The 23,186-nt window shown below is 43.4% G+C and overlaps 2 protein-coding genes and 2 long non-coding RNA genes across 13 annotated transcripts in view; 1 reads left to right on the top strand and 3 right to left on the bottom strand.

Annotated features, from left to right (window-relative positions):
• Window positions 1-377: 377 nt before the first annotated feature.
• LOC126981922 (serine/arginine-rich splicing factor 5-like) lies at window positions 378-14,723 on the bottom strand. Of its 9 annotated transcripts, none has more exons than XR_007734345.1 (11): window positions 14,561-14,723; window positions 13,214-13,340; window positions 12,894-12,964; window positions 12,432-12,527; window positions 11,693-11,762; window positions 9,192-9,265; window positions 8,257-8,460; window positions 7,444-7,707; window positions 5,577-7,137; window positions 3,019-5,536; window positions 378-2,979 (listed from the first exon to the last, which is right to left on the bottom strand). XR_007734345.1 is itself a non-coding variant. In XM_050833596.1 (9 exons), the coding sequence occupies exons 2-9, from the start codon at window positions 13,337-13,339 to the stop codon at window positions 6,933-6,935; spliced, it is 1,110 nt and encodes a 369-aa protein (XP_050689553.1). In that variant the 5' UTR covers window position 13,340; window positions 14,561-14,723; the 3' UTR covers window positions 378-6,932. The 9 variants fall into 9 exon arrangements, 1 of the variants encoding a protein (XP_050689553.1); XR_007734346.1 differs by having other exon boundaries at window positions 378-4,602; window positions 4,757-5,536; XR_007734347.1 differs by having other exon boundaries at window positions 378-5,536; window positions 7,444-7,491; window positions 7,522-7,707.
• A 751-nt stretch (window positions 14,724-15,474) lies between these two features.
• On the top strand, window positions 15,475-16,881 carry LOC126981926 (uncharacterized). 2 transcript variants are annotated; one of them, XR_007734354.1, is made up of 3 exons: window positions 15,920-15,934; window positions 16,047-16,732; window positions 16,854-16,881. It is a non-coding gene; the product is annotated as an uncharacterized LOC126981926 (long non-coding RNA). The 2 variants fall into 2 exon arrangements; XR_007734353.1 differs by having other exon boundaries at window positions 15,475-16,732.
• A 1,195-nt stretch (window positions 16,882-18,076) lies between these two features.
• LOC126981640 (basic proline-rich protein-like) overlaps window positions 18,077-23,186 on the bottom strand; it is a 53,038-nt gene continuing 47,928 nt past the window's right edge. Inside the window, exons 13-14 of the mRNA XM_050833078.1 lie at window positions 18,714-19,697; window positions 18,077-18,513 (exon numbers count right to left, since the gene is read on the bottom strand). Of these exons, the coding sequence (XP_050689035.1) occupies window positions 18,077-18,513; window positions 18,714-19,697 (1,421 nt within the window). The remainder of the gene's footprint in view (window positions 18,514-18,713; window positions 19,698-23,186) is intronic.
• Window positions 21,559-23,186, bottom strand: part of LOC126981929 (uncharacterized) — a 2,617-nt gene continuing 989 nt past the window's right edge. The window contains exon 2 of the long non-coding RNA XR_007734357.1: window positions 21,559-23,186. This exon is cut by the window's right edge and continues 76 nt beyond it. This is a non-coding gene — a long non-coding RNA (uncharacterized LOC126981929).

The raw sequence follows: 23,186 nt of genomic DNA, 5'->3' as shown, positions 1-23,186 counted from the left end.
GTATCATCACATCTGAGAAGTTATAAGGGGTGAGAGAGAGGCATTATGTCCCACTGTATGCTTGTAACAGCCCCTTTCCTTGCCTCTGTCGGACATGTGCTGCTTGGCGTGTCAGCTTGTGGGGGGGTGGGGTGGGGGGAAGGGGTTAGGGCTAGACTACGGGTGGGGGGAGGAGGGGGTGAATGGGGTTGTGTTTCCGTGCTGTAATGTTGCTCAGTCGTTCATGAGTTCAAGTCGGAGCCAGATACCTGAGGATTGTCCAAGGCGGTGATGTCTTTTCTTGTCTTTTTGTCTGTCATTCAGCCGTTCCGTAAGCTTCGTGTAGCGTCCCGGGAGCTTGTTGTGCTGTTCTTGTTTCTGTCAGATTTCCTCCACTCTCTCTCTGCTTCCTCTCAGATTTCCTCCAGTTTGTGTCTTGATATTTTTTTCCTCCAGTCTGTTTCGTCTTAATCAGTTTTCTTTCCTATTTTTTGTCGATGTTTTTCCTCCAATCTCTGCTTTTTGTCATCTTGTTAGTTCTTGTCTTGCCAGTTTGTCTCCTACCGATAAATTCCCTCAGTCAGTCTGCTTCCAGTTCCTTTGTCTTCCTATCTGTCTTCTGTCCTGTTGTTCTCCTCTACGTCATTGTCCTCAAACTTCTCTCCTATCCGTCTCCGTTGTCCTCCAGTCTGCCGGCCGTCTTCGGGAGTTTGTTTCTCTCCGTCAGCGCGTGATTTTGGTGTAAGGTTGTCTTGCATTCTTATACTATTTAAACCTAGCAGATGATAAGCTATGTACCATATGAGAAGAGTATATTAAGGGAGGATTATCAAGTGTGAGGCAGGTGACATTTTTGTAACTAATGTAAGCAGCGGACAGACAGGTGGCTAACGTGACACCTGAGAGTTAACGGCAGGTGTGTGCGGATTGCTTTCACCCGAGGAAGTGGTGGTTGGTTAGGCCAGGTTATATTTTACTAAGGTGACGAGTGTTGTAATCTACCATTAAGAAGCGAGAGATTATCACCACCACTCCGACAATTTAGTGTTTTTAATGTAAATACTGTAAACTAGGAGACGAGAGGATGATAGCTTTTTTAAATGCCACACTAACACTTCTGTAGAGCTTGGTCCCAGGGTGTACCAAGGGGTCTGTGTCACATTCTAAGGGGACACAACAGCTTTCCTCCCTTGTGTGCTTGCTGCCCTCAGTGTGAAATGAGCCTGGCCATTTCTCATTTCTTTTATACTCATTGAAATGCCGGCCACTCTGGGGACGGCAAGAAACAGTTCCCGACAGTAATATCACTCCATGTAATTTAACTCGTGACCTGTTGCCTGGGCGTGTGGGTCATTCCCCTCCCCTGGCAGTCCACTCACTCCACACCTCCCGCCCTGTGTGGAAAGAGGCTCAAGTCCAGTGAGTCAAGGGGAAAGCGGAGCGATATTTGTCGGCAACTGTACATGACGAAGGAAATGTTGTGTTAGTCTACATTGGGGGTAAAGAAACGTTGTACTTGTGTGTTTGTAGCTTTTACAGAGCCTTCACTACTTGTAAGGAGATAATCCCCCGAGCTAGGTAGCCAAGACCGTACAGCTCCGTCAGGGTCACAGGCTCGTGTGGGCCGGGGGCAAACTCACAAGCAGTGTTACCAGATTGTCGTACTCGGCCTCTTATATTTGCCGATTTCCAACCAAAAACTGTCATCACCAACCCGATAACGAGATTTATTTATAGTTGTCGTTAAAATCGGTAATTATTGGTATTTGTTTGCAATAGTCACGATTCAGAAACCAGAAAATAGTCATCCCTCAAATAGCACGGTTTCCAATAGTTGGTCTCGGTTTTATGTGGATTTTCATAGATTTTTAAATTTCCCGACAAGCAGGAAATTTAAAAATCCTTAAAAGATCTTCAATAACAATCTGTATAAAACTGAAACCGTACTAATTGAGGGACGACTGTACGATGTTCTTGGTACGACAATCTGGCATCGCTACTCACAAGCTGTATGTTGTGAGCCGGGCACCAGACCCACCGAGCTGCCCAGCCCCATTGTAAGGGTGTTTCTGCTGATCAAAACTACTACTACCACTACTACCATAACTACTACTATTACTACGGAATCCAGAGTTTCTTTTCCAGGGCAATGTCATGTTGCTTGTGTAGGGTATGTAAAAAAATGACACTTTTGTTTTAAATAAATTTCACCTCCAAACAGTAGACAAAGTTTTTCATTTTCATCCTTGTTGATTATCCCGAAACACCCGACACAGTGGCAAAGGAACACACACACACACACACACACCTGTAATGTCCCTCTAAGTCTTCCCGTTTTCTCTACCTTCATTTCTTCAGTCTGCCCTTTAACCCGGTAGCAGCGACGGGCCAAATTTGTGGCTTTACCGTGTACCATCGACGGGCCAAATTTCTGCCATGATATAAACCTCCCAAGATAGATGATGCATAAACTGATCACAAATGCGTTGATATATATTATGAAATGGTTTGCGTGAGTGATGATTCTTTCTCATTATTTTGCTAAGAGGGGCCTTTAACCTAACCTAAGAAACATGACCCCCGCAGCTACCGGGTTATCTCACCAAGTCCTCTTCCACTCTCATAACACGCTAATATCTTGTCTTCACATTTATCAAATTGCGAGTCACTACATGTAAATATATACGTTATGGGAGTGGAAGAAGAGAAAGAGGACTAGGTGAGTTAAAGGGCAGACTGAAGAAATGAAGGTAGAGAAAACGGGATCTTGAGAGTCACTGCACACCTGGCCACAACTAACTAAACTAGAGCAGTGAACTCGTTAGCCTCACCTTGAAAGACGTGCAGGTGTCACCACTTGGAAAACGGTACAAACATTGGTGCTACAAACATACGCACACACACACACACACTATTCCACATTCATTTTTACTCTAACTAGACATCTTTGAGTTCTATGGTAAATACAATCATTTTACTACTAACAGTGAGCTCTTGCCACTGTTGACACTGAAATATTTACTCACCAAAGATTAAAACATCAATCATGAGAGGGAATGGAGAAGAGGCGAGGGAAGGGAGAACAGAGTGAGAGAGGAATAGGGGAAAAAAGTAGAAAGAAATGGAGGGAGAAAAAGGAAAAGGGGGAGAATGAAGGAAGGGAGAGCAGAGGAGTGAGAGAGGAATAGGGGAAAAAGTGCTTAGAAATAGAAGGGACAAGAAGGAGAAGGGGATGGATGAGAAAGGGAAAGGAGAAGTGGGGAAGAAACGGAAGGAAAAAGGGAGATTAGAGAGAATGAAAAGGAAACAGGGAGAGATCAGAAGGAAGAAAAAGATGAAAAAGGGAGATGAGAGAAAATAAAAAAGGGATAGACCAGACTGAAGAGAAAGGAAAAGGGACAAAGGACTTACCCTCAACCCTCTTTTTGTGCGATATTCAAACACACACACACACACACACACACACACATTGCACCTCAACCTACAGTGACATACAACTACGTACAGTTTTCCATCGTACGTACACACCTCAACACTGACACACACGCACATACACAACCTTTGCAGCAGTGAAATACAGTGAGCGCATAAATATCAAGAAATCAAGACATGGGAACCCTACAACAACAAAACGGTATGTATGGATTTCGTCACTACCTTAAGATTTTAGCCGTGTAGAAAACCAACACCACACACACACACACACACACACACACACACATGATACAAAGTGCTTCGGTAAGAGCGGCTGGACAGAAAAATACAAGTCAGCTTCGTTAGGAAAGAAAAATTCATTCCGTTAATAAGCAAAGTTGGAGTCGATGCTAACTGTTGCCGTGTTCTGGTGTATGAGCGTTGCAAATCTTCGTAACGTCTATACAAGAACGTTAAAATAAGAAGTCCAAAAGTTCAGAATCGTTGCTAACTGTTGTGTTTTAGTTTACGAGTGTTGCAATTCTTCGTAACATTAATACAAATAGGAATGATAAACTGTAATCTATGAAGTCCCTAAATTTTAAAACCAATGGAGACTTCTGTTCTACTTTACGAGCGTTACAATTCTCTGTGACATCTATACAAGTAAGAATGGGAAACTGTAAACTATGAAATCCTTAATGCACACAGGAAGGAGTTCGGTTATCATATGTTCTTACAGCCGAGGAAAACAACATCCTTCAAGAGATTACCGTTTAAGCCTTTCATTTTTTCCTCGAGACTTAACGCTCTACTTTTGATGCTGTACAAACTCTCCCGATTGGCCCAGAACACCTCGATTTTTCCGGTCGTTGTAATCATTCTCCGGTAACATTTATACAAGTGAGAACGGGAAGCGGTGAACTACGACTAGCCATGGCAGGAAGGACCCACGGTTATCACATACTCTTGCAGCTGAGGAGGAAAAAACTGATGTACGAACTTTGAAATACCTACATTCAAGCTTTTAATGTTTTCCGCAAGACTTATCGCTCTACTTTTGATGATGTTTTGTACTCTAATTGGCCCAGAATGTCTATGATTTTTTAGGTCGTCAACGGAGAAGCCACAAAGCATCTGGCCTACGTAAATCACCAAAGAGACGAAATTCGAACTTACGAGAATGGCAGAACGCAACCTGACCTTGACCTCGCAACCCAAACAAGAAGCACTCCACCCTGATACTGTTCTGCTACACCAATCCATCCTATTTTGAGAGAAGCCACAAAGCATCTGGCCTACGTAAATCACTAGAGACAAAATTCGAACTTACGAGAATGGCAGAACGCAACCTGACCTTGACCTCACAACCCAAACAACAAGAAGCACTCCACTCTGTTCTGCTACACCAATCAACCCTTTTTCGAGTCATGTATGGGAACAACCTAAATTTAACCTGTCGAGTGATGTATTTTTTTTCAAACTATGCATTTCTTTTTCCCATCGAATGACTATACTGTTCTAACACATCAACAAACCATCCCTTTTTTGAGTCACATATGGGGTCAACCTACACTTAGCCTATTCAGTGTGGCATCGAACTATCTATTTCCTTGTACATCTTTCCCATTACAACTCAACTTTCCAGCCTCCTTTGTGACTGCTGGGGGGTTGACTCGAGAGATGGAAGGAAGGGATTGACAGGGAAGGTCTTAAAATACAGTCTGACTCAAAAAAATATGTCGGTCTATCTCAGTGGTTTCCTGGATTTTTCTAACTTATATTATTTCTTTCTGGAGCAACACTTCCCACCTTCCTTCCTCCGCCTGATCCACTCTACCTGCCAGTAACGAAGGAACACTATAAGCCACGAAACACCTTAATCGACGGGCTGTGTTGTGAGCGCTGAATCAAAGTCGCAACACAGCAACGCAACGCAACTTCCCGACACTGAACGGAACACACGGAAAACTCGAAAAAAAGAAAAACTCCTTCACCCCACGGAAAACTATCCTCTTTTTTGTTTTGATAGTTAATGAACCACACTAACTAACAAAGAAGAATAAAGCAGTAAGTGGAAGGTATATTGAACTGTCTGTGTAGGAAATTAAAAGAAAACATTTGCTCTTTATACAACAATCACCTCAACCACCATTACCACAAACACCACACTCACACCACACTCATGTTTTTCTTCATCACCACGAGAATGAACAGCTATCAACACCAATGTGCATAACTAATCACCACATCACCACCACCCTCATCACCACTAACATCACCACTCGTTTCTAATCAGCAAGATCTACCACTAACATCACAATCACCGCCCATCTCCCTCTGTGTCATCATTACCATCACCACTAACATCACAATCCACAATTATCATTACTACTAACAGCACAACCACCACCACAATCACCACCCAGCTCCCTGTCACCACTAACATCACACTCATTACCACTGAATCATCACCATCACTACCACTACTCTCACCACTACCCCCATTCCACAACCACCACAACCTAAGGCACATAATCATACAACATCACAATCACCACCACAATCTGTCACACCAATCCCTCTATTTTTTCTTCCCGACGTAACTTTCGTTGTATCTATATTATTGCTGAATGCCCCTATGTTACATCAATCTCTCTCTCTCTCTCTCTCTGGTTCGTTATCGCGCGTTTGTGTCGATATCAATGAGGTAAATAACACGACATCCTTGATCTGGTAATAGGCGACAGAATCATCTCTCTCTGTGTTCTAATTTGATGAGTTTGAAATTTTATCATTACTCTGCTTTCGATGTGAGTTCCGAGGAAGCTGTGACTCGGTAATCGAATCTCACTAATGATAATAACAATCTGATAGGTACGGTTTTACATAATCGCATATCTACCTATTGATGAAGATTCTTATATAAATTTGTATATAGGAGTTGCAATGCCATGATGGTTTATATACATTGGTGAGAGTGAATGTTTCGAGTTAGTATAAAGGAAAATAACAATGTCTTTTCATATATCAAAAGGAAAACAAGGAAATAAAAGGAAAGGTCAGGTCATGGATCAGCAAAATTAACCTAAACGCAAACTCCCTTTTTTTTTGTAATTATTTTTTTTGTTTCAATTTTCTTCCTCTCTTCACTAACCTAATCTTTGTTCTTCCTCCCTCTCTCTCCTTTATCATTTTCCTCTTTTCCTTCCTCCTCCTCCTCCTCTCTTCATTAGCTCTAAATTTCTACCTCTATCTCACTCCTCTTCCTTTGTCTTCCTCTCCTTCTCCTCCACTCTTTTTATCTCTTCTTCTCTTTTTCTTATCCATTCACTCTTCTGTCTTTCTCTCTATTCTTCCTTCTCTTCCTCCTCCTCCTCCTCCTCCTCCACTCTTTATCTTCTCTTCTATCTTCTTTTTTTCTATTTCTCTTCTTCCTTCAAATCTTTCTATATCTACTTTTTCTCCTTTCTCTTATCCATTCACTCTTCTGTCTTTCTCTATTCTTCCTCCTCTTCCTTTTATTCCTTCTCTTCCTTTTATTCCTTCTCTTCCTCCTCCTCCTCCTCCTCCTCCTCCGTTCTTACCCCATCTTGTTGCTGTTCTTTATTCTCCACCTCCTTCTCTTCCCTCTCCGTTACCTCCTCCACTTCCTTCTTTATTTCCTCTGTCTCCATCTCCTCTTCCTCCCTCTTTCCTGGGGGTGATGGGGCAGTCTCCTCCCCTTCCTTTGCACTGGGGGACCTGGGGAAAGGGAAACAGGTGTATGAGAAAAGGGAAGGAAGGAGGGATAAAGGGGGGAGGAAAGGAAGGGGAGAGAAGAGGTGAAGGTGAGTAAGGGAGAGAGAAGGGAAGGAAGGAGGGATGAAGGGGAGAGGAAAGGAAGGGCAGTTGTAAGAGGAAAGGAGGGAAGAGAGTATGATGAGAGGAGGAAGGAAGGAGGGAGGAAAGGAAGGGGAGAAAAGAGGTAAAGGGGAGGGAAGGAGGGAGGAAGGGAGAGAGAAGGGAAGGATGGAAAAAAATGGGAATATACATAAAAAAAAAACTTACCTAGACCGAGATTTTGACCTTGACCTCGACCTTGATTTGGACTTTGACCTCGACCTTGATTTAGACTTCGACCTTGACCTTGATTTTGACCTTGACCTTGATTTGGACTTCGACCTCGACCTTGATTTGGACTTCGACCTCGACCTTGTCTTGGATCTTGACCTGGATTTAGACTTCGACCTTGACCTTGTTTTTGACCTGGATTTGGATTTTGACCGAGAGCGAGAACGTGACCTGGAGGACGACCTGGATCTTGACCTTGACCTGGGAGAAGAAAGGAACAAACCAGTGAATAAACAGAGAAGCGGATGAGGAAGATGATAAAGAATGGACGAGAGAAAATAAATGATAATAAATAAAAAATAAAATAATGGAAAATGACAAAAAATAAAAAAAATCGTTAATAGAGTAAATAAAAGATGGCAAGGAAAAACAAACAGGCAAACAAATAAAAAGAAAAAAAAAGAAGGTCCATATGAGTAAAACGTTGATAAATAAATAAGATGAAATAAAACAAGGAAAAAAAAGAACTTGTGTAGAATCAGAAAAATAAAGAGAGATATGAACAGGGAGTAGAGAAGAAGGAAAGAAAGGAGAGATAACAAGATAGAACTAAAAGAGGGAAATAATGAAAATCTGAAAAAAACGAAAAGAAAAATACAAAAAAAAAAATGTAGAGTAAAATAATAATAATAAAACACACAGGAGTCACAAAAAATGATAAAAAAAAAAATCTATCAAAAAAACAAAAACAATGAACCAATAAAAAAAAAAAGTAATAGACCACCTTGAACTTTTTTTATCCAGGCTCACCTTGACCTCGACCTCGAATATGACGACCTGGAGCGCGAGGACGACCTGGAGTGTGACCTCGACTGTGACCTGCGGCGGCGGTGGGAGGAGGAGGACGAGGAGGTGGAGTCGAGGGAGAGGCGGATCTTGCGTCCCTGCAGCTCCTTCCCGTCCAGCTTACGGATGGCCGAGCGGAGGTCAGAGTGTGAGGCGAACTCCACCACTCTGACGGGGGGGGGAGAGGGAGGAGTAATGGTGGGTGGAAGGATGGAAGGGCTGTGGGGTAAGGGGTGGAGGAGGGGAAGGGGGTAGATTTGTGGGGGGAGAGTGAGAGGGAGGATGGGAGAAGAGTTGTGGGGAGTGGGTGTGGAGGAGGGGGAGAAGGGGGAAGAGTTCTGGGGAGTGGGTGTAGAGGGGGGAAGAGTTCTGGGGAGTGGGTGTGGAGGGGGAAGAGTTCTGGGGAGGGGGTGTGGAGGGGGTGAGGAAGGAACAAAAACTATGTGTGTGTGTGTGTGTGTGTGTGTGTGTGTGTGTGTGTGTGTGTGTGTGTTAGACATTTGTGTATGTGAGTATGTATGTCAGAAAAGTAGTGTGTTTATAAGTGTGTGTGTGTATTTACCTAGTTAAGTGTAAGTGTGTCTGTGTCAGTAAATAAATGTGTGTGTACGCGTGTGTGTGTGACTGTATTTACCTTGCTATGTGCGTGTGTGTGTGTGTGTGTGTGTGTGTGTGTGTGTGTGTGTGTGTGTGCGCTTGATAGACAACAACGAAGAAGAGAGAAGAAAAGAAAAAAAACAAAAAAACAAACACAACATTACAAACTTCAATAATGGATGGATGGAGATGCAATGAAACACAAAAGTAAGAAAATGCAAATGAATAAGTACAAGCAAGTAGGAGCAAACAAGTACAAATAAGTAAGAACAAGATTAAGTACGTAAGGGCTGTTCACTCACCCTTCATTCCTCCTGTACTTGTGGGCGTCAGCGTAGGTCACCTCTCCGGCCTGGCGCATGAAGTCCTTGAGGTCCTGCAGTGGGGGAGGAAGCCACAGGAGGAGAAGGAGGGTTGATTGAGTGAGGAAAGGAAGGAAGGAAGGAAGAAAGGAAGAAGAGCGAGGAGAGAGGTAGAGTTAGAAAATGTTATACTGAAAAAATACTACACACACACACACACACACACACACACACATACGCTCTCTCTCTATCTCTCTCAGGCTCTCTCATTAGGCCCATGCTGCTACCCTCAGTGCAGTGAGTTTAACAGCAACCAACACTAACAACAACTACAACATCAATAACATCAACTACATCTTATATAATACCTTCCTCCCTAACTAGAATTAAATAACTAAAAAGATAAAAGATATGTGATTGATTTTTTTTTAGTCTATAATTCGTTAAACTTTTCTATAAGGAATTTTTATGGTGCAAAACTTTTATATCTAACCAGGAATTGATCCACTTATAAACTGTCTAACTTTTATGAATTCTCCTAAAAATCATCCTTGTCACAATTTGTCAATCTACCTGTATTTAACCTGGTAGCAGCGACGGGCCAAATTTGTGGCTTTACCGTGTAGCAGCGACGGGTCAAATTTGTGGCTTTACCGTGTAGCAGCGACGGGCCAAATTTGTGGCTTTACCGTGTAGCAGTGACGGGCCAAATTTGTGGCTTTACCGTGTAGCAGTGACGGGCCAAATTTGTGCCATGATTTAAACCCCCCAAAATAGATAATGCATAAACTGATCACAAATGCTTTGATATATATTATGAAATGGTTTGTGTGAGTGATGATTTTTTTTTAATTTTCTCGCTTAGAGGGACCATTAAGAAACATGATCCCCGCTGCTACCGGGTTAAATCCTGCTGAATATCATCCTTGTCATATTTTTCACTTTGCCTGCTAAAAATCCGGCTTGTCATACCTTCATTCTACCTGTTCCTAAAATCCACCTTGTTTTACCTGTAGAAACACATGATAACAACCTCACACAACCACCCCTAAGAAAACACTATCACCTGGATCAAGTAACCAGGTAACAACAACAGGTCAAAATGAATCACACCTCGTCAATACACTTGCCAAATTAACAACAGGTACGGACAAATTTATCAGTCACCTCATACCCTGAACTGAGAGTGTGAGGAAGGGAAAGGGGTGATGAGATGATGAGAGAGAGAGAGAAAGGTGCTAGAGGAGGAGGAGGAGGAGGAGGAGGCAGAAGATGAAGAGGAAGAGGAGGCTACATCTGGAGAATCTATGAGTAAAGTTGACCGATATATTTGTCCTGCGCACCTGTCTAACCCTACACAGGCAGTTTGATCACCTAGGCAAGGAGCAATTAGCTGTTTGTGGGCGAAAGAGAGAAGAGAGCGTTTGGGAGGGTGTGGGGGGAGAGAGACATCCTTCCTTCCTTCCTTCCTTCTCTCCTTCCTCACAAGCTCTTTCTTACAAGGCCTTAAAAGGATATGTTAATTAAGTAGGATTAGCAGTTCTTTTTCTGTTTTTTTGTAAGGGTTTTCCTCTTCGTTTTTATTATTTTTTTCTCATCCTACTTTTTTACTTCTTGTTGCTGATGTGATTAATGTGTGTGTGTGTGTGTGTGTGTGTGTGTGTGTGTGTGTGTGTGTGTGTGTGTGTGTGTGTGTGTGTGTGTGTGTGTGTGTGTGCAATTCACCATGGCCTGATCACATGCTGGACTTGTCATCACCAGCAAGTACCCTCCCGACTCAACCAAGCTCATTATAGTTGATCTCCATGTTCCTGGAACCTTCACATGTCACACACCCCATACCCCTTGCTCAAGGAGGGACAGTAACCACTCCTTATCAGCCGAAATATCCTGGCCTCAGCAGGGACCCTCCTCCTGCCAAACTGGAGCCTGGCAGTGCAGAGCTTTAACCACTGAGCTACTGGAGCAGTGTGTTTGTGTGTGTGTGTGTGTGTGCCCAGTAACTGAATCTGAGCTCTTCTGGTTGTGAGCTGTGCGTAGTGAAACAAAAAGTACTGTGTGAAGACTGCTATGTGTGTGTGTGTGTGTGCCCAGTAACTGAATCTGAGCTCTTCTGGTTGTGAGCTGTGCGTAGTGAAACAAAAAGTACTGTGTGAAGACTGCTATGTGTGTGTGTGTGTGGTGATGGTGATGGTGGTGCTGTTGTGTTCACCAGGCATACCATGACATGTAACACACATAACACACAACCATTTAACAAATACCACCACCTCTCAGCCTTAACTCACAATACTCTGAACCAAATACACTCCACTTTCTCCACTTGATAATCATACCAAAAAGGATTAACTGATAACTGAACTAGCATCAGGAAAGGCTTGTAGTTTGCAAAATTTTCTGATAACTAATTTCCTGCACTTCAAATTTAAAGGAACTGATGATTTTGGAAAGGGATTCTGATTTCCTTCCTCACAGGCACACAAACGCACAAACACACACACCTGCCAGGACACTCGGCTCGACAGGTTCTCCACGATGAGGCGGTAATCAGTGCGTGTCGGGAAGCCATACCTGTCGGGGCGAGAGGAAAGGTAAATAATTCTCATTTACTAACGAGACTTTCTATCTAACAGTTCCATCTATAATCTATCTAATCTAACCTATCTATATAACCTATTTGGGAGTGGCAAGTAGCGGGCTTTTTTTCTCTTCTACACTCATTTTGTTGCCCTTGAGCTGTTTCCTTTGTTGTAAAAAATAAATAAATAAATAAATAAATAAATAAATAAATAAATAAATAAATAAAATAAATAAATAAATAAAAAATAGTAATAATAATAAAACAAAAATCTAATGCCACTTTCTAGCTAACAATCACTGGCTTCCATGAGTGTGAAGAGACCCTTAACCTTAATTCCCGCTTACTTACGAGACTTTCTATCAAGAAGTTCCATCTATAATTTATCTAATCTAACCTATCTATATAACCTATTTGGGAGCGGCAAGTAGCGGGCCTTTTTTTTTTCTTCTACACTCATTTTGTTGCCCTTGAGCTGTCTCCTTTGTTGTAAAAAAATAAAAATAAAAATAAATAAATAAATAAAAAAATCTAATGCAACTTTCTAGTTAACAATTGCTGGTCTCCATGAGTGTGAAAAGACCCTTAACCTTCCCTAATTATAACCCAAACAATCATTCTACTTGTGTACTCAGTAAATTCCTATACGTTCCCTCCCTTACTTCTCCATCCATGGGGCTCGGTGCTTCCTCGAGTGGGGTGGGTAGGCACCTCCACCCCCTGCCGCTCTGCTTCCCCGGGCAAACTCCACTAATACCCTGTGGGAGAGAGAAGGAGAGAAAAGGAGATGAGTTAGTTTACGGTGGGAGAGAAGGGAGAATTATGGTGTAGGAGGAGCGAGGGAGAGGAAGGTGAGTGAGGATATTTTTTTTTTTTATACTAATGGTAGTGTAGTAGTGTATTTACCTAGTTGTAGTTTTAAAGGACCTGGGCTTTACGCTCGTGTGGCCCCGTCTCCGTCTCTACATTTATCCAACTTTTCCTTAAAGGTTTGCACACTTCTCGCCAATACTACATCCTCACTTAGTCTGTTCCAAATCTCTATATTTCTTTGTGGGAAGCTATATTTCTTTACGTGTGTGTGTGTGTGTGTGTGTGTGTGTACGTGTGTCCAATACCTTTACCTCTCCCCCATCAGGTCCTTCCCGTTCATCTCGTACACAGCGTCGTCAGCGTCCCGGTAGTCGTCAAACTCCTGGGTAGACGGAGAGAGTAAACACACATAAATAAGTGAATAAATAAACACGGCAATACACAAAGAAATAAAAGAATATGTATAAGTTCAAATATGATTCATGTATTAACACACACACACACACACACACACACAAACAGATAAATACAAAAATAAATTAATGAAAAAACATATAATTTCAGTCAACATTCACAAACTAAAGCACACACACACCTACACAAACACACACATACAACCAAACATACTCACCACGAAGGCAAACCCGTTCTTGATGACGATGTCCCTCACTCGGCCATACCCGCGGAAAAAGCGCTCCAGATCGCGCTCCCCCACCCGGTAGCTCAGGCCTCCGACGTACACGCGCGTCCCAACCATGCTAGGGAATAACAATGATTTTATTTGATGGATTAGGAAGCGGCCCAAAGTTAAAAAAATAAAAAAATAAATAGAAAATAAAACCCTCACTAAGCAGTACACCTGTATAAAGAAGGCATGCAGGTGGAGTGGACGGAGTAAATTCAAACTAACCTAACAACCTAATGTAACCTATCTAATGGGGGATTTGCGGACAATTTACAGTTTCACCCAACCAACGATTTTCTCGCGCGGTTCATGTTTTTCTGGTGATAGACGAAGCGAATTGTGCGATTCTTGTTTCACCTCAATACTATATCCAACACACCTGTCCTGGCTAGAGGTTACGTGTGTGCAGCTGTGTATGTTGACAGGTGTGTGTGTGTGTCTGTGTGTGTGTGTGTGTGTGTGTGTGTGTACAGGTGACAGGTGGCTAATCAGTCCCCACACACCTGTACTTTCCTTGTTTCGCCTCAACGCTATATCCAACACACCTGTCCTGGCTGGCGGTTACGTGTGCACCTGTGTATGTTGACAGGTGTGTGTGTGTGTGTGTGTGCGTGTGTGTACAGGTGACAGGCGGCTAATCAGTCCCCACACACCTGTACTTTCCTTGTTCCACCTCAACGCTATATCCAACACACCTGTCCTGGCTGTGTACATGGAAAGGTGTGTGTGTGTGTGTGTGTGTGTGTGTGTGTGTGTGTACAGGTGACAGGCGGCTAATCAGTCCCCACACACCTGTACTTTCCTTGTTCCACCTCAACACTATATCCAACACACCTGTCCTGGCTGGCGGTTACGTGTGCACCTGTGTACGCTGACAGGTGTGTGTGTGTGTGTGTGTGTGTGTGTGTGTGTGTACAGGTGACAGGCGGCTAATCAGTCCCCACACACCTGTACTTTCCTTGTTTCGCCTCAACGCTATATCCAACACACCTGTCCTGGCTGGCGGTTACGTGTGCACCTGTGTATGTTGACAGGTGTGTGTGTGTGTGTGTGTGTGTGTACGTGACAACCTGTACGCTTTAATTAATAGCCTGTCATTCCCTCTGGTCTGATCACATGCTGGCCTCTGGTAGTGATAGATAAGGCAGAAAAAATAGAATAAAATAGTGTTATATACCTGGCCTACCTTGTATATAAAAAAAAAAAAAACGCGCAGTGATAATCGTTTTTTTTATTGTTTTTTCCCCCTTGAGCTGTTTTCTTGGCTGTAATAAAAATAATCCCTGTGCTTACGTGTCGTGCCGGTGGTCCTGGAGGCGGGAAATCAAGGCAGGTAGATCAGGGCAGGTAAATCAGGGTGTTAATTAGGCACAGGTGAGGCAGCACAGGTGGGAGCCAGCCAGCCCGCCCGACCTTGCTCTTGCTCTTGCTGTACATGTGACTAGATTATCGTACTCAGACAGTGCTATATAAATTTTGGCAAAAAAGAGAAGAGAAAAGAAAGGAAGAGGAGACGTAAAGAAATTTAGACACTCAAAAGACCCAGACTGAGAAAGATTGAGAAAGACCACAGACCCAGAAAAAGCTACATCACTCCCGACCGAAAACTCAACTCAACATGGTATTTTCCTGTTTCTGACCCATAACAAAGAAAAAAACATCGATAATTAACCATCTGAACTCTAATTGTAAGTGTATATCGTTATCAGTGTAGGCTCGACAGTTTTGGGCCGTGACGAAAAATGTATGCCGAGTACGACAATCTGTTTACTTGATGTTCGGGGGGTTAAGCCTTTGCAACGGCCCCCCATGAATTTTCTTTATTTCGTGCATTAAATTTCTTTTCTTGTCTTCTTTTCTATTCTTGGTGCTTGTTCCTTTTTTCCAAACTTAGGTTTTCTTCTTCTTCTTCTTCTTTAGACCTATTCCGCTAACTCCTGCCCTTCTTTTTCCTTTCTTCTCTCTCCCTTTTGGCTCCTTCTTTCCTTTTCATTATTTCCTAACTCCTGCCCTTCTTTTTCCTTTCTTCTTCTCTCTCCCTTTTGGCTCCTTCTTTCCTTTTCATTATTTCCTAACTCCTGCCCTTCTTTTTCCTTTCTTCTTCTCTTCCATCTGAGTTCTTTAATCCTTCCTCCTCCTTTTGTCCCCGATTGATTAATTAAATAGCAATTCTTTTCTGCAATTTTCTCGAACATAAAAGTATGCATATTTTTTATAGCTGAAGTTGATGGATTGATTGTTTATGCAATGAGAAAGTTCTAAACAGCAAAAAAACACTGTATTTGCATATTTATAGAGCAATTATTTTCTGCAATTGTTTCCGATATAAAGGTATTTTTCTTATAGCTGAAATTGAGCAATGAGAAAGTTCTAAACAGCAAAAAAACACTGTATTTGCATATTTATAAAGTAATTATTTCCTGCAATTGTTTCCGATATAAAGGTATTTTTCTTATAGCTGAAACTGAGCAATGAGAAAGTTCTGAACAGCAAAAAAACACTGTATTTGCATATTTATATAGCAATTATTTTCTGCAATAGTCTCCGATATAAAGGAATTTTTCTTATAGCTGAAGTTAAGCAATGAGGAAATTCTAAACAGCAAAAAAACACTGTATTTGCATATTTATATAGCAATTATTTTCTGCAATAGTCTCCGATATGAAGGTATTTTTCTTATAGCTGAAGTTGAGCAATGAGAAAGTTCTAAACAGCAAAAAAACACTGTATTTGCATATTTATAAAGTAATTATTTTCTGCAATTGTTTCCGATATGAAGGTATTTTTCTTATAGCTGAAGTTGTGCAATGACAATATTCTACAACAGGATAAAAAAGAGAATCTATAATTCCATATTTATATAGTAATTCTTTCCTATCAGTGTGCTTCCAAATGTCATGAAACTGGGTGAGAAAAATCTTTACAATCTTTGCTTTTTAAAAATAATAATAATAAAAAAGAAAAAGAAAAAACTAATATAATTGTGAACTATTATTAACTCTTTCACAATACTCAGAAAAAAAATAAAGTCTGGCAATGCAGATTAATATAAAATGAATCTTGGTATGTCTCTGTTGAAATCATTACAATTACATCATCATCATCATCATCATCCATATTTCACCGTCTCCTAATCATCAATAAGTTAAAATGCTGGAAGGCTGTCATCCGTTCACTGTCTCCGTCAAGTGCTTCCTCCCTCCCAGCACTCACGACAGGTCATACAAAACAGTAAAAAGTCACTAACTCTCTAACTTAACCAAGAAGTCTCAGGCCTATATTTTCAAACATTTCCGAGCTCACACACATTTGTTTAGGTTTTGGTAGAGGCCGTTGTGGGTATTTCCATGGAGTGTTTTATGAGCCTGGCTATAGTTTGACAAGGCTTTGGTGGAGGTTGTTGTGTTAGTATTTCCAAGGGCAGTTTCATGAGCCTAGTGATGGTTTGACAAGGCTTTGGTGGAGGTTATTGTGTTAGTATTTTTCATGGCTTTCTTCATAAGTTGATAGTCTGAGTAGGCTGGGTTGGGTTAGGTTGTTAGTATAGTATTTCAAGGGCAGTTTCATGAGCCAGGCTTTGGTGGAGGTTGTTGTGTTAGTATTTCCAAGGGCAGTTTCATGAGCCTAGTGATGGTTTGACAAGGCTTTGGTGGAGGTTGTTGTGTTAGTATTTCCAAGGGCAGTTTCATGAGCCTAGTGATGGTTTGACAAGGTTTATGCACCATGTGAAAATAATGGTAGAAGTCATGTTAGTATTTAAAGAAGTAGTAATTTTATGAGCCTATTGGTGATTTGACACAGCCTCTGCACCATAAATGTGAAGACCACTCATGGGAACCCAAATAACCTTCTCTTTCATGGTTTTGGGAAATGGTTGTTGTGAGAGCCAAGAGCGTTTGAGAATACAGGCCTTTGCCACAGTATAACTAAAGTCCAACCAAATTGTCGAGTCCATTTGGGCGGAGGCTCCCGTGGGTCCATTTCTCCCCTCTGCTCTGCCACACAGTTTCAACACCTGTCTTTTCCTCTCATATGTAAGGTAAAGGTAATATATGATAGGAAAAAATAGGTGTTGGGACTGTGTGGCATAGCAGAGGGGAGGAATGGACCCCTGATAGCCTCCCCGTAAACAGACTCGACAATTTGGTTGGACTATAGTCTGCCAACCTACACCACTAAGAAATAACTTAAATAAGACAAATAGACATTAGATGCCAACCCACCACAAGAGTAAGTGCTCAGACATATTGCAAGGGTCAAAAATGATTGTAAAAATGTGTACGGTGCAAGACAAGCCACCTCATTGCTGCCCTCTGTTCCCTGTGCCTGTGAAGTCCCTCAGCCCAGCCTTGCAATGACTTTAGTTACATCAGAGAAATAAACTGAGGAACAAATTGCAATACAGAGATAAATATAATTGTTTCTTTTTTTCCTTCTTGCTACTGTTGTGCTGTTCCCCATTTCAGATCTTTCCTCCTTGACTAAGCAAGAACTATCATGAAAAGAAATATATGCACTACAGAGTGAGCACCAAACTACCTCCTTTCTTCTTCTGATTCATCCTCCTCCTCCTCCTCCTCCCTTCTCAGAGCTACAGTATAAAAAATCTGAGAGCACATTAGATTGCTTCCTTCCTTCCTTCCTTCCTTCCTTCTCAAGAATATGAATAAACAGGAAAAGTTGTAACACATGACAAGACAAACGCTGTATTCCTTCCTTCCTTCCTTCCTTGTTCATTCTCTTTCATCTTCTTTGTTCCTCCTTTTTTGCCTTCCTTCCTTGTTGTTCCTCTTCAGTCTTCCTTGGGCCTCACGCCGGGGGGTGCTGCGGCGGGGCTGGGGAGTTCGGGGCAGGCGGGGCGCCCATGCCAGGGGGCATGGGAGCTCCCTGGGGTGGGGGCTGGGCCTGGGGCTGCATCGGGGCGTGTGGCGGTCCAGACGGCATCATGGCCCCATACCCTGGGGCTTGGGGGGGCATGGCTGGGGGAGGGTGGCCAGCCATGGGGCCCTGGGAGTGTGGAGGCATGGGGCCTGGGGCATTGGGGGGGCTTGGACCCTGGGGTGGAATGTGGGGGCATGGGGCCCTGGGGGTGGGGGGACATGGCTGTCTGGGGGTGTTGCATGGGGGCATGGGGGGGCTGGGGGCCATGGGGGGGCTGGGGGCCATGGGGGGCATGGGGAGGTTGAGGAGCATGAGGGGGCTGGGGGGCAGGAGGAGGCCCCTGGGGTGCATGAGGGGGCAGGGCACTATGAGGATGTGTCATGGGGGGCAGTGGGCCCTGAGGGGGCATACCAGCTTGGGGGTGGGGGGCCCTGGGGGCCTGTGGGGCATGGGGAGCCGAGTGAGGAGGCAGGGCTTGGGGTGCTGAGTGAGGGGGCATACCCTGGGGCTGAGTGAGGGGCATTTGTGGAGGGGCACTATGGGGGGCATGTGTCTTGAGTCATGCCCCTGGGGTGCCAGGGGGCATGGAGGGTGCTGGGGTGCTGGGCCATGGGTGGGGCCATGGGGGGCTGCTGGGGAGGCATGGGGCCATGACCAGGGTGGGGGGCCTGTGAGGGGTGCTGGGGCATGGGTCCTGGGGCACTGTGAGGGGCTGGGGCAGGGCTGTGGGGCATGTGGGGGCTCTGTGGCATGTGGGGGCTCTGTGGCATGTGGGGGCTGTGGGGCATATGAGGGCTGTGGGGCATGTGGGGCTGGGGGCATTGTGGGGGGCATGGGGCTCCCTGGGCAGAGTTCGGGGTGCTAAGGCCCCTGGGGTGGAGCTTTGGGGTGTTGGGGAACCACCTGGAGGGGCATGAGGACCTGGAGGGTAGCCGGTGGGTGCGTGGGGGCAGGGGCAGAGGCGGGGGCATCTGGGCACCCTGGGGCATCCCTGTGTTATGGGCCATCATGACCCCTTGGCCTGGGGGAGCACCGGGGGGGAGGGGGCTGCCTGCAGGCCCCGGGTGTGTGCTGGGGGGCATTAATGCACTCTGGGGGGGCTGAGGCACTGGGGGAGGGGTGGGGGCTGAGGCAGGAGGGGCAGCAGCTGGGGCCTGGCCTGGGGCTGCACTAAGGGGGGGGTGAGGGGCTGAGGGGGCTGCATGGTGCATGGGGGGAGCATGATAGGGGGGCATGGCTTGGGGTGGGGGGGTGGGGGTCTGGGAGGGGGTGGGGGTAGGGGTGGAGACACCACTTGTAGGTCCATTGACAGCTGGGGTGGAGGGAGGGGGGGCGGGGGAGGCTGCGGAGGCTGTGGTGGTGGAGGAGGAGGAGGAGGTGGAGGAGACAACAGAGCTGGAGACAGGGGTGGTGGAGGGAGGAGGAGAGGAAGTGGAGGAGGGGTTGGTGGTGGTGGGTGGAGCGTCCTGAGTGGTTGTGTCTGAAGCAGTAGTAGTAGGAGTAGCGGCAGTAGTAGTGGAGGTGGTGGAGGAGGTGGAGGAGGCGGAAGCTAAAAGGAAAAAGGAAAAAAAGGGAAAAGGGAAGGAAAAAACAGACACAATTAGCACTCGCAAATATAACATACCACTAGACACATGCCAATATATATATGTAAACAAAAATATATAAAAATAACAATAATAATAATAATAATAAATGTATGTATCTAAGCATATTCTATTATACAGCAACACAACCACACTCTCCACATTAACCACCACAGCAAGCCCCTTCCTCCCTTCACCAATTAACCCGTGTAGCAGCGATGGGCCAAATTTGTGGCTTTACCGTGTAGCAGCGACAGGCCAAATTTGTGGCTTTACCATGTAGCAGCGATGGGCCAAATTTGTGGCTTTACCGTGTAGCAGTGACAGGCCAAATTTGTGGCTTTACCGTGTAGCAGCGACGGGCCAAATTTGTGGCTTTACCGTGTAGCAGCGACGGGCCAAATTTGTGGCTTTACCGTGTAGCAGCGATGGGCCAAATTTGTGGCTTTACCGTGTACCAGCGACGGGCCAAATTTGTGGCTTTACCGTGTACCAGCGACAGGCCAAATTTTTGCCATGATATAAACCCCCTCAAAAAATAGATGCATAAACTGATCACAAATGCGTTGATATATATTATGAAATGGTTTGCGTGAGTGATGATTTTTTCTCATTTTTCTTGCATAGAGGGAATTTTAAGAAACATGATCCCCGCAGCTACTGGGTTAAGAATACACCATTAGCTAGACCACAAGTTACGTCACACCCCATTCCCCTATTCACTGTGTATCATTGCCCATTTCACAAGTCTATTCCCCATTAATTATGTGCCAGACCCATTAACTGTACATCGCTGGCCATTTCAGAGGCAAGGTCCATTTTCCAATTAACTGTGTATCATCACCAAATCACACTTCCTTTCTCCATTAAGTATACAGCATTTGCTAGTCCAGAATCTACACTTCATTCACCATTAACTGTACCATTTCTTTCTTCAATTCAATATCACTGGACTCTATCAGGTATGCCCCTAACCCCATCTGATTAGACCATTACTCAGTCCATTACCAAGCGCCTACCCTTCCCTTCATTACGTGTAGATCAATGGTCAATATGGGGAGAGTACAGACACCTCTTGAGATGGATTTAGCACTCCCATTTATTTACTCCTATTTTCCTTTTTATTTCCCCTTGAGCTGCCAACTTATTCAACCTTCCCACAGCACCCACTCTCCCTCTCTCCCTCCTGTAACTGGTGGATGCTGGGCAAGGTGAAATCCTATTGGTGGTTCCTGGGCCAGTGGGAGGGGCTTGTTGTGGGAGTTAGCATGAACAGAGTGTAACTATACTCCATCACCCTGTATACAATTATGGCAACATGACACACCCACATCACTATCACCATCACCATAACAATTCATGCACATGGCAAAATAGAGGGAAAGGTATGTAGGCCCGTGTTCTCAGACATTTTCGGGCTCACACACACACACTCACATTTGGTAAGGCTTTGGTGGAGGTTGTTGTGTTAGGATTTCCATGGGTAGTTTTATAAGCCTAGTGATAGTTTGACAAGGCTTTGGTAGAGGTCATTGTGCTAGTATTTCCATGGGTAGTTTTATGAGCCTAGTGAAAGTTTGACAAGGCTTTGTGATTTCATAGTCATTGTTAGTATTTCCATGGGTAGTTTTATGAGCCTAGTGATAGTTTGACAAGGATTTCATAAGTTAGTATTTCCATGGGTAGTTTAATGAGCCTAGTGATAGTTTGACAAGGATTTCATAAGTTAGTATTTCCATGGGTAGTTTAATGAGCCTAGTGATAGTTTGACAAGGATTTCATAAGTTAGTATTTCCATGGGTAGTTTCATGAGCCTAGTGATAGTTTGACAAGGCTTTGGTAGAGGTCATTGTGTTAGTGTTTCCATGGGTAGTTTTATGAGCCTAGTGAAAGTTTGACAAGGATTTCATAAGTTAGTATTTCCATGGGTAGTTTAATGAGCCTAGTGATAGTTTGACAAGGGTTCTGTACCATGAATGTTAACACTTATGAGAATCCAACTAACCTCCCCTGTGGCCTTGGGAAAAAGTTGTTGAGGGCCGAAACTGTCTCAGAACACGGACCAAACTCTAAACGTATAACCATGATGAATATATACTAATAATAAGAGTACTCAAACAGCAGGTAGAAAGCAGGTAGGTAGGCAATTAGGAGAGAAAGGTAGGTATAGAAGTGGTATTCATCTACTTAGAATGGAGATAATAATAATAATAATAATAATAATAATAATAATAATAATAATAATAATAATAATAATAATAATAATAATAGTAGATAATCAGGGGAAAAATATATATACACCTTACTAATGATAATGTTAGTTGAAAATTATAGTAAAAAATCCTTGAAAATGCTGAAAATACTAAAAAATCCTTGAAAATGCTGAAAATGATAATAAAGATCCTTGAAAATGCTGAAAATGCTGATAAAAACCCCTTGAAAGTACTGAAAATGATACTAAAAAATCCTTAAAAATGCTGAAAATTATAAAAAATCCTTGAAAATGCTGAAAATGATCATAAAAAATCCTCAAAAATGCTGAAAATGTTAATAAAAAATCCCCAAAAATGCTGATAAAAAATCCTCAAAAATGCTGATAAAAAAACCCTTGAAAATGATAAATAAAGTACTGTCGCATTACTGGAAACAGAGAGAGATGACGGCTCACAAAAACACATGTACACAATAAATACAAATAAACAATGAAAAATGACTCCCCAAACCACATCCCCAACGCACAAAAAAACACCATAATAAAAACATACACACACACAAACATATATATAAAATTACCCCCATTCGTAATACACTAACTTAAAAATAGCAATACAGGACAAATAATATGACATACTCCCTCACACCATACTGAAAAAGAAAGAAATTGAAGGAATATAATTTTGGCCAACACAGGGGAATGGCTACCCAGGCTTAGACTATGACCCACTTATATACTAATGCACTAGTCAACCAAGGGAGGGAGGAAGGGAGAGAATGGAGGGAGGGAAAACTTAATAGATTGTGTGTTGGGGGAGGTAAGGAAGGAAGGAGGGAGGAAGGGAGAGAGGGAGGGAGGGAAAACAGAAGAGGTTGTGTGTTGGGGAGGTAAGGATGGGAGAAAAAGGGAGGGAGGGAAAACAGAGGAGGTTGTGTGTTCGGGAGGAGATAAAGAAGGAAAGAGGGAAATATGGAGGAAAGGAAGGCAAAGAGAAAGAGAGGAAGAGAGGGAAAGAAAAGGAAGGAAAGAATGGAGAATAAAGGAAAGGAAAAGGAAGGAATGGGGTGAGACGGAGGAGGAGGAGGAGGAGGAGGAGGATGGCGGTGATGCAAAATCAAATGAAAAACAAAACAAAAATAAAGTAACAGAATGAACACAGACAGACACAGACAAATCTATAAAAAATGCACAACTATACAATGCCTCCCACAATACTAGAGATAGAGAGAGCAACACA

The sequence above is a fragment of the Eriocheir sinensis genome, chromosome 49 (genome assembly GCF_024679095.1).
Source record: "Eriocheir sinensis breed Jianghai 21 chromosome 49, ASM2467909v1, whole genome shotgun sequence".
Lineage (NCBI taxonomy): Eukaryota > Metazoa > Arthropoda > Malacostraca > Decapoda > Varunidae > Eriocheir > Eriocheir sinensis.
Note: the sequence above shows the minus strand (reverse complement) of the source record. Positions and strands in the feature narration are given on the sequence as shown.

What these genes read in the sequence shown, in the direction of transcription:
- LOC126981922 (XM_050833596.1), bottom strand. Translation starts at nt 13,339, where the DNA reads ATGGTTGGGACGCGCGTGTACGTCGGAGGCCTGAGCTACCGGGTGGGG. An exon ending in AGAACGGGTTTGCCTTCGTG is followed by an intron (nt 12,965 to 13,213) that starts GTGAGTATGTTT and finishes CCGTCTACCCAG; the next exon opens with GAGTTTGACGACTACCGGGA. An exon ending in TATTCGAGGTCGAGGTCAAG is followed by an intron (nt 7,708 to 8,256) that starts GTGAGCCTGGAT and finishes TTCTTCTCCCAG; the next exon opens with GTCAAGGTCAAGATCCAGGT.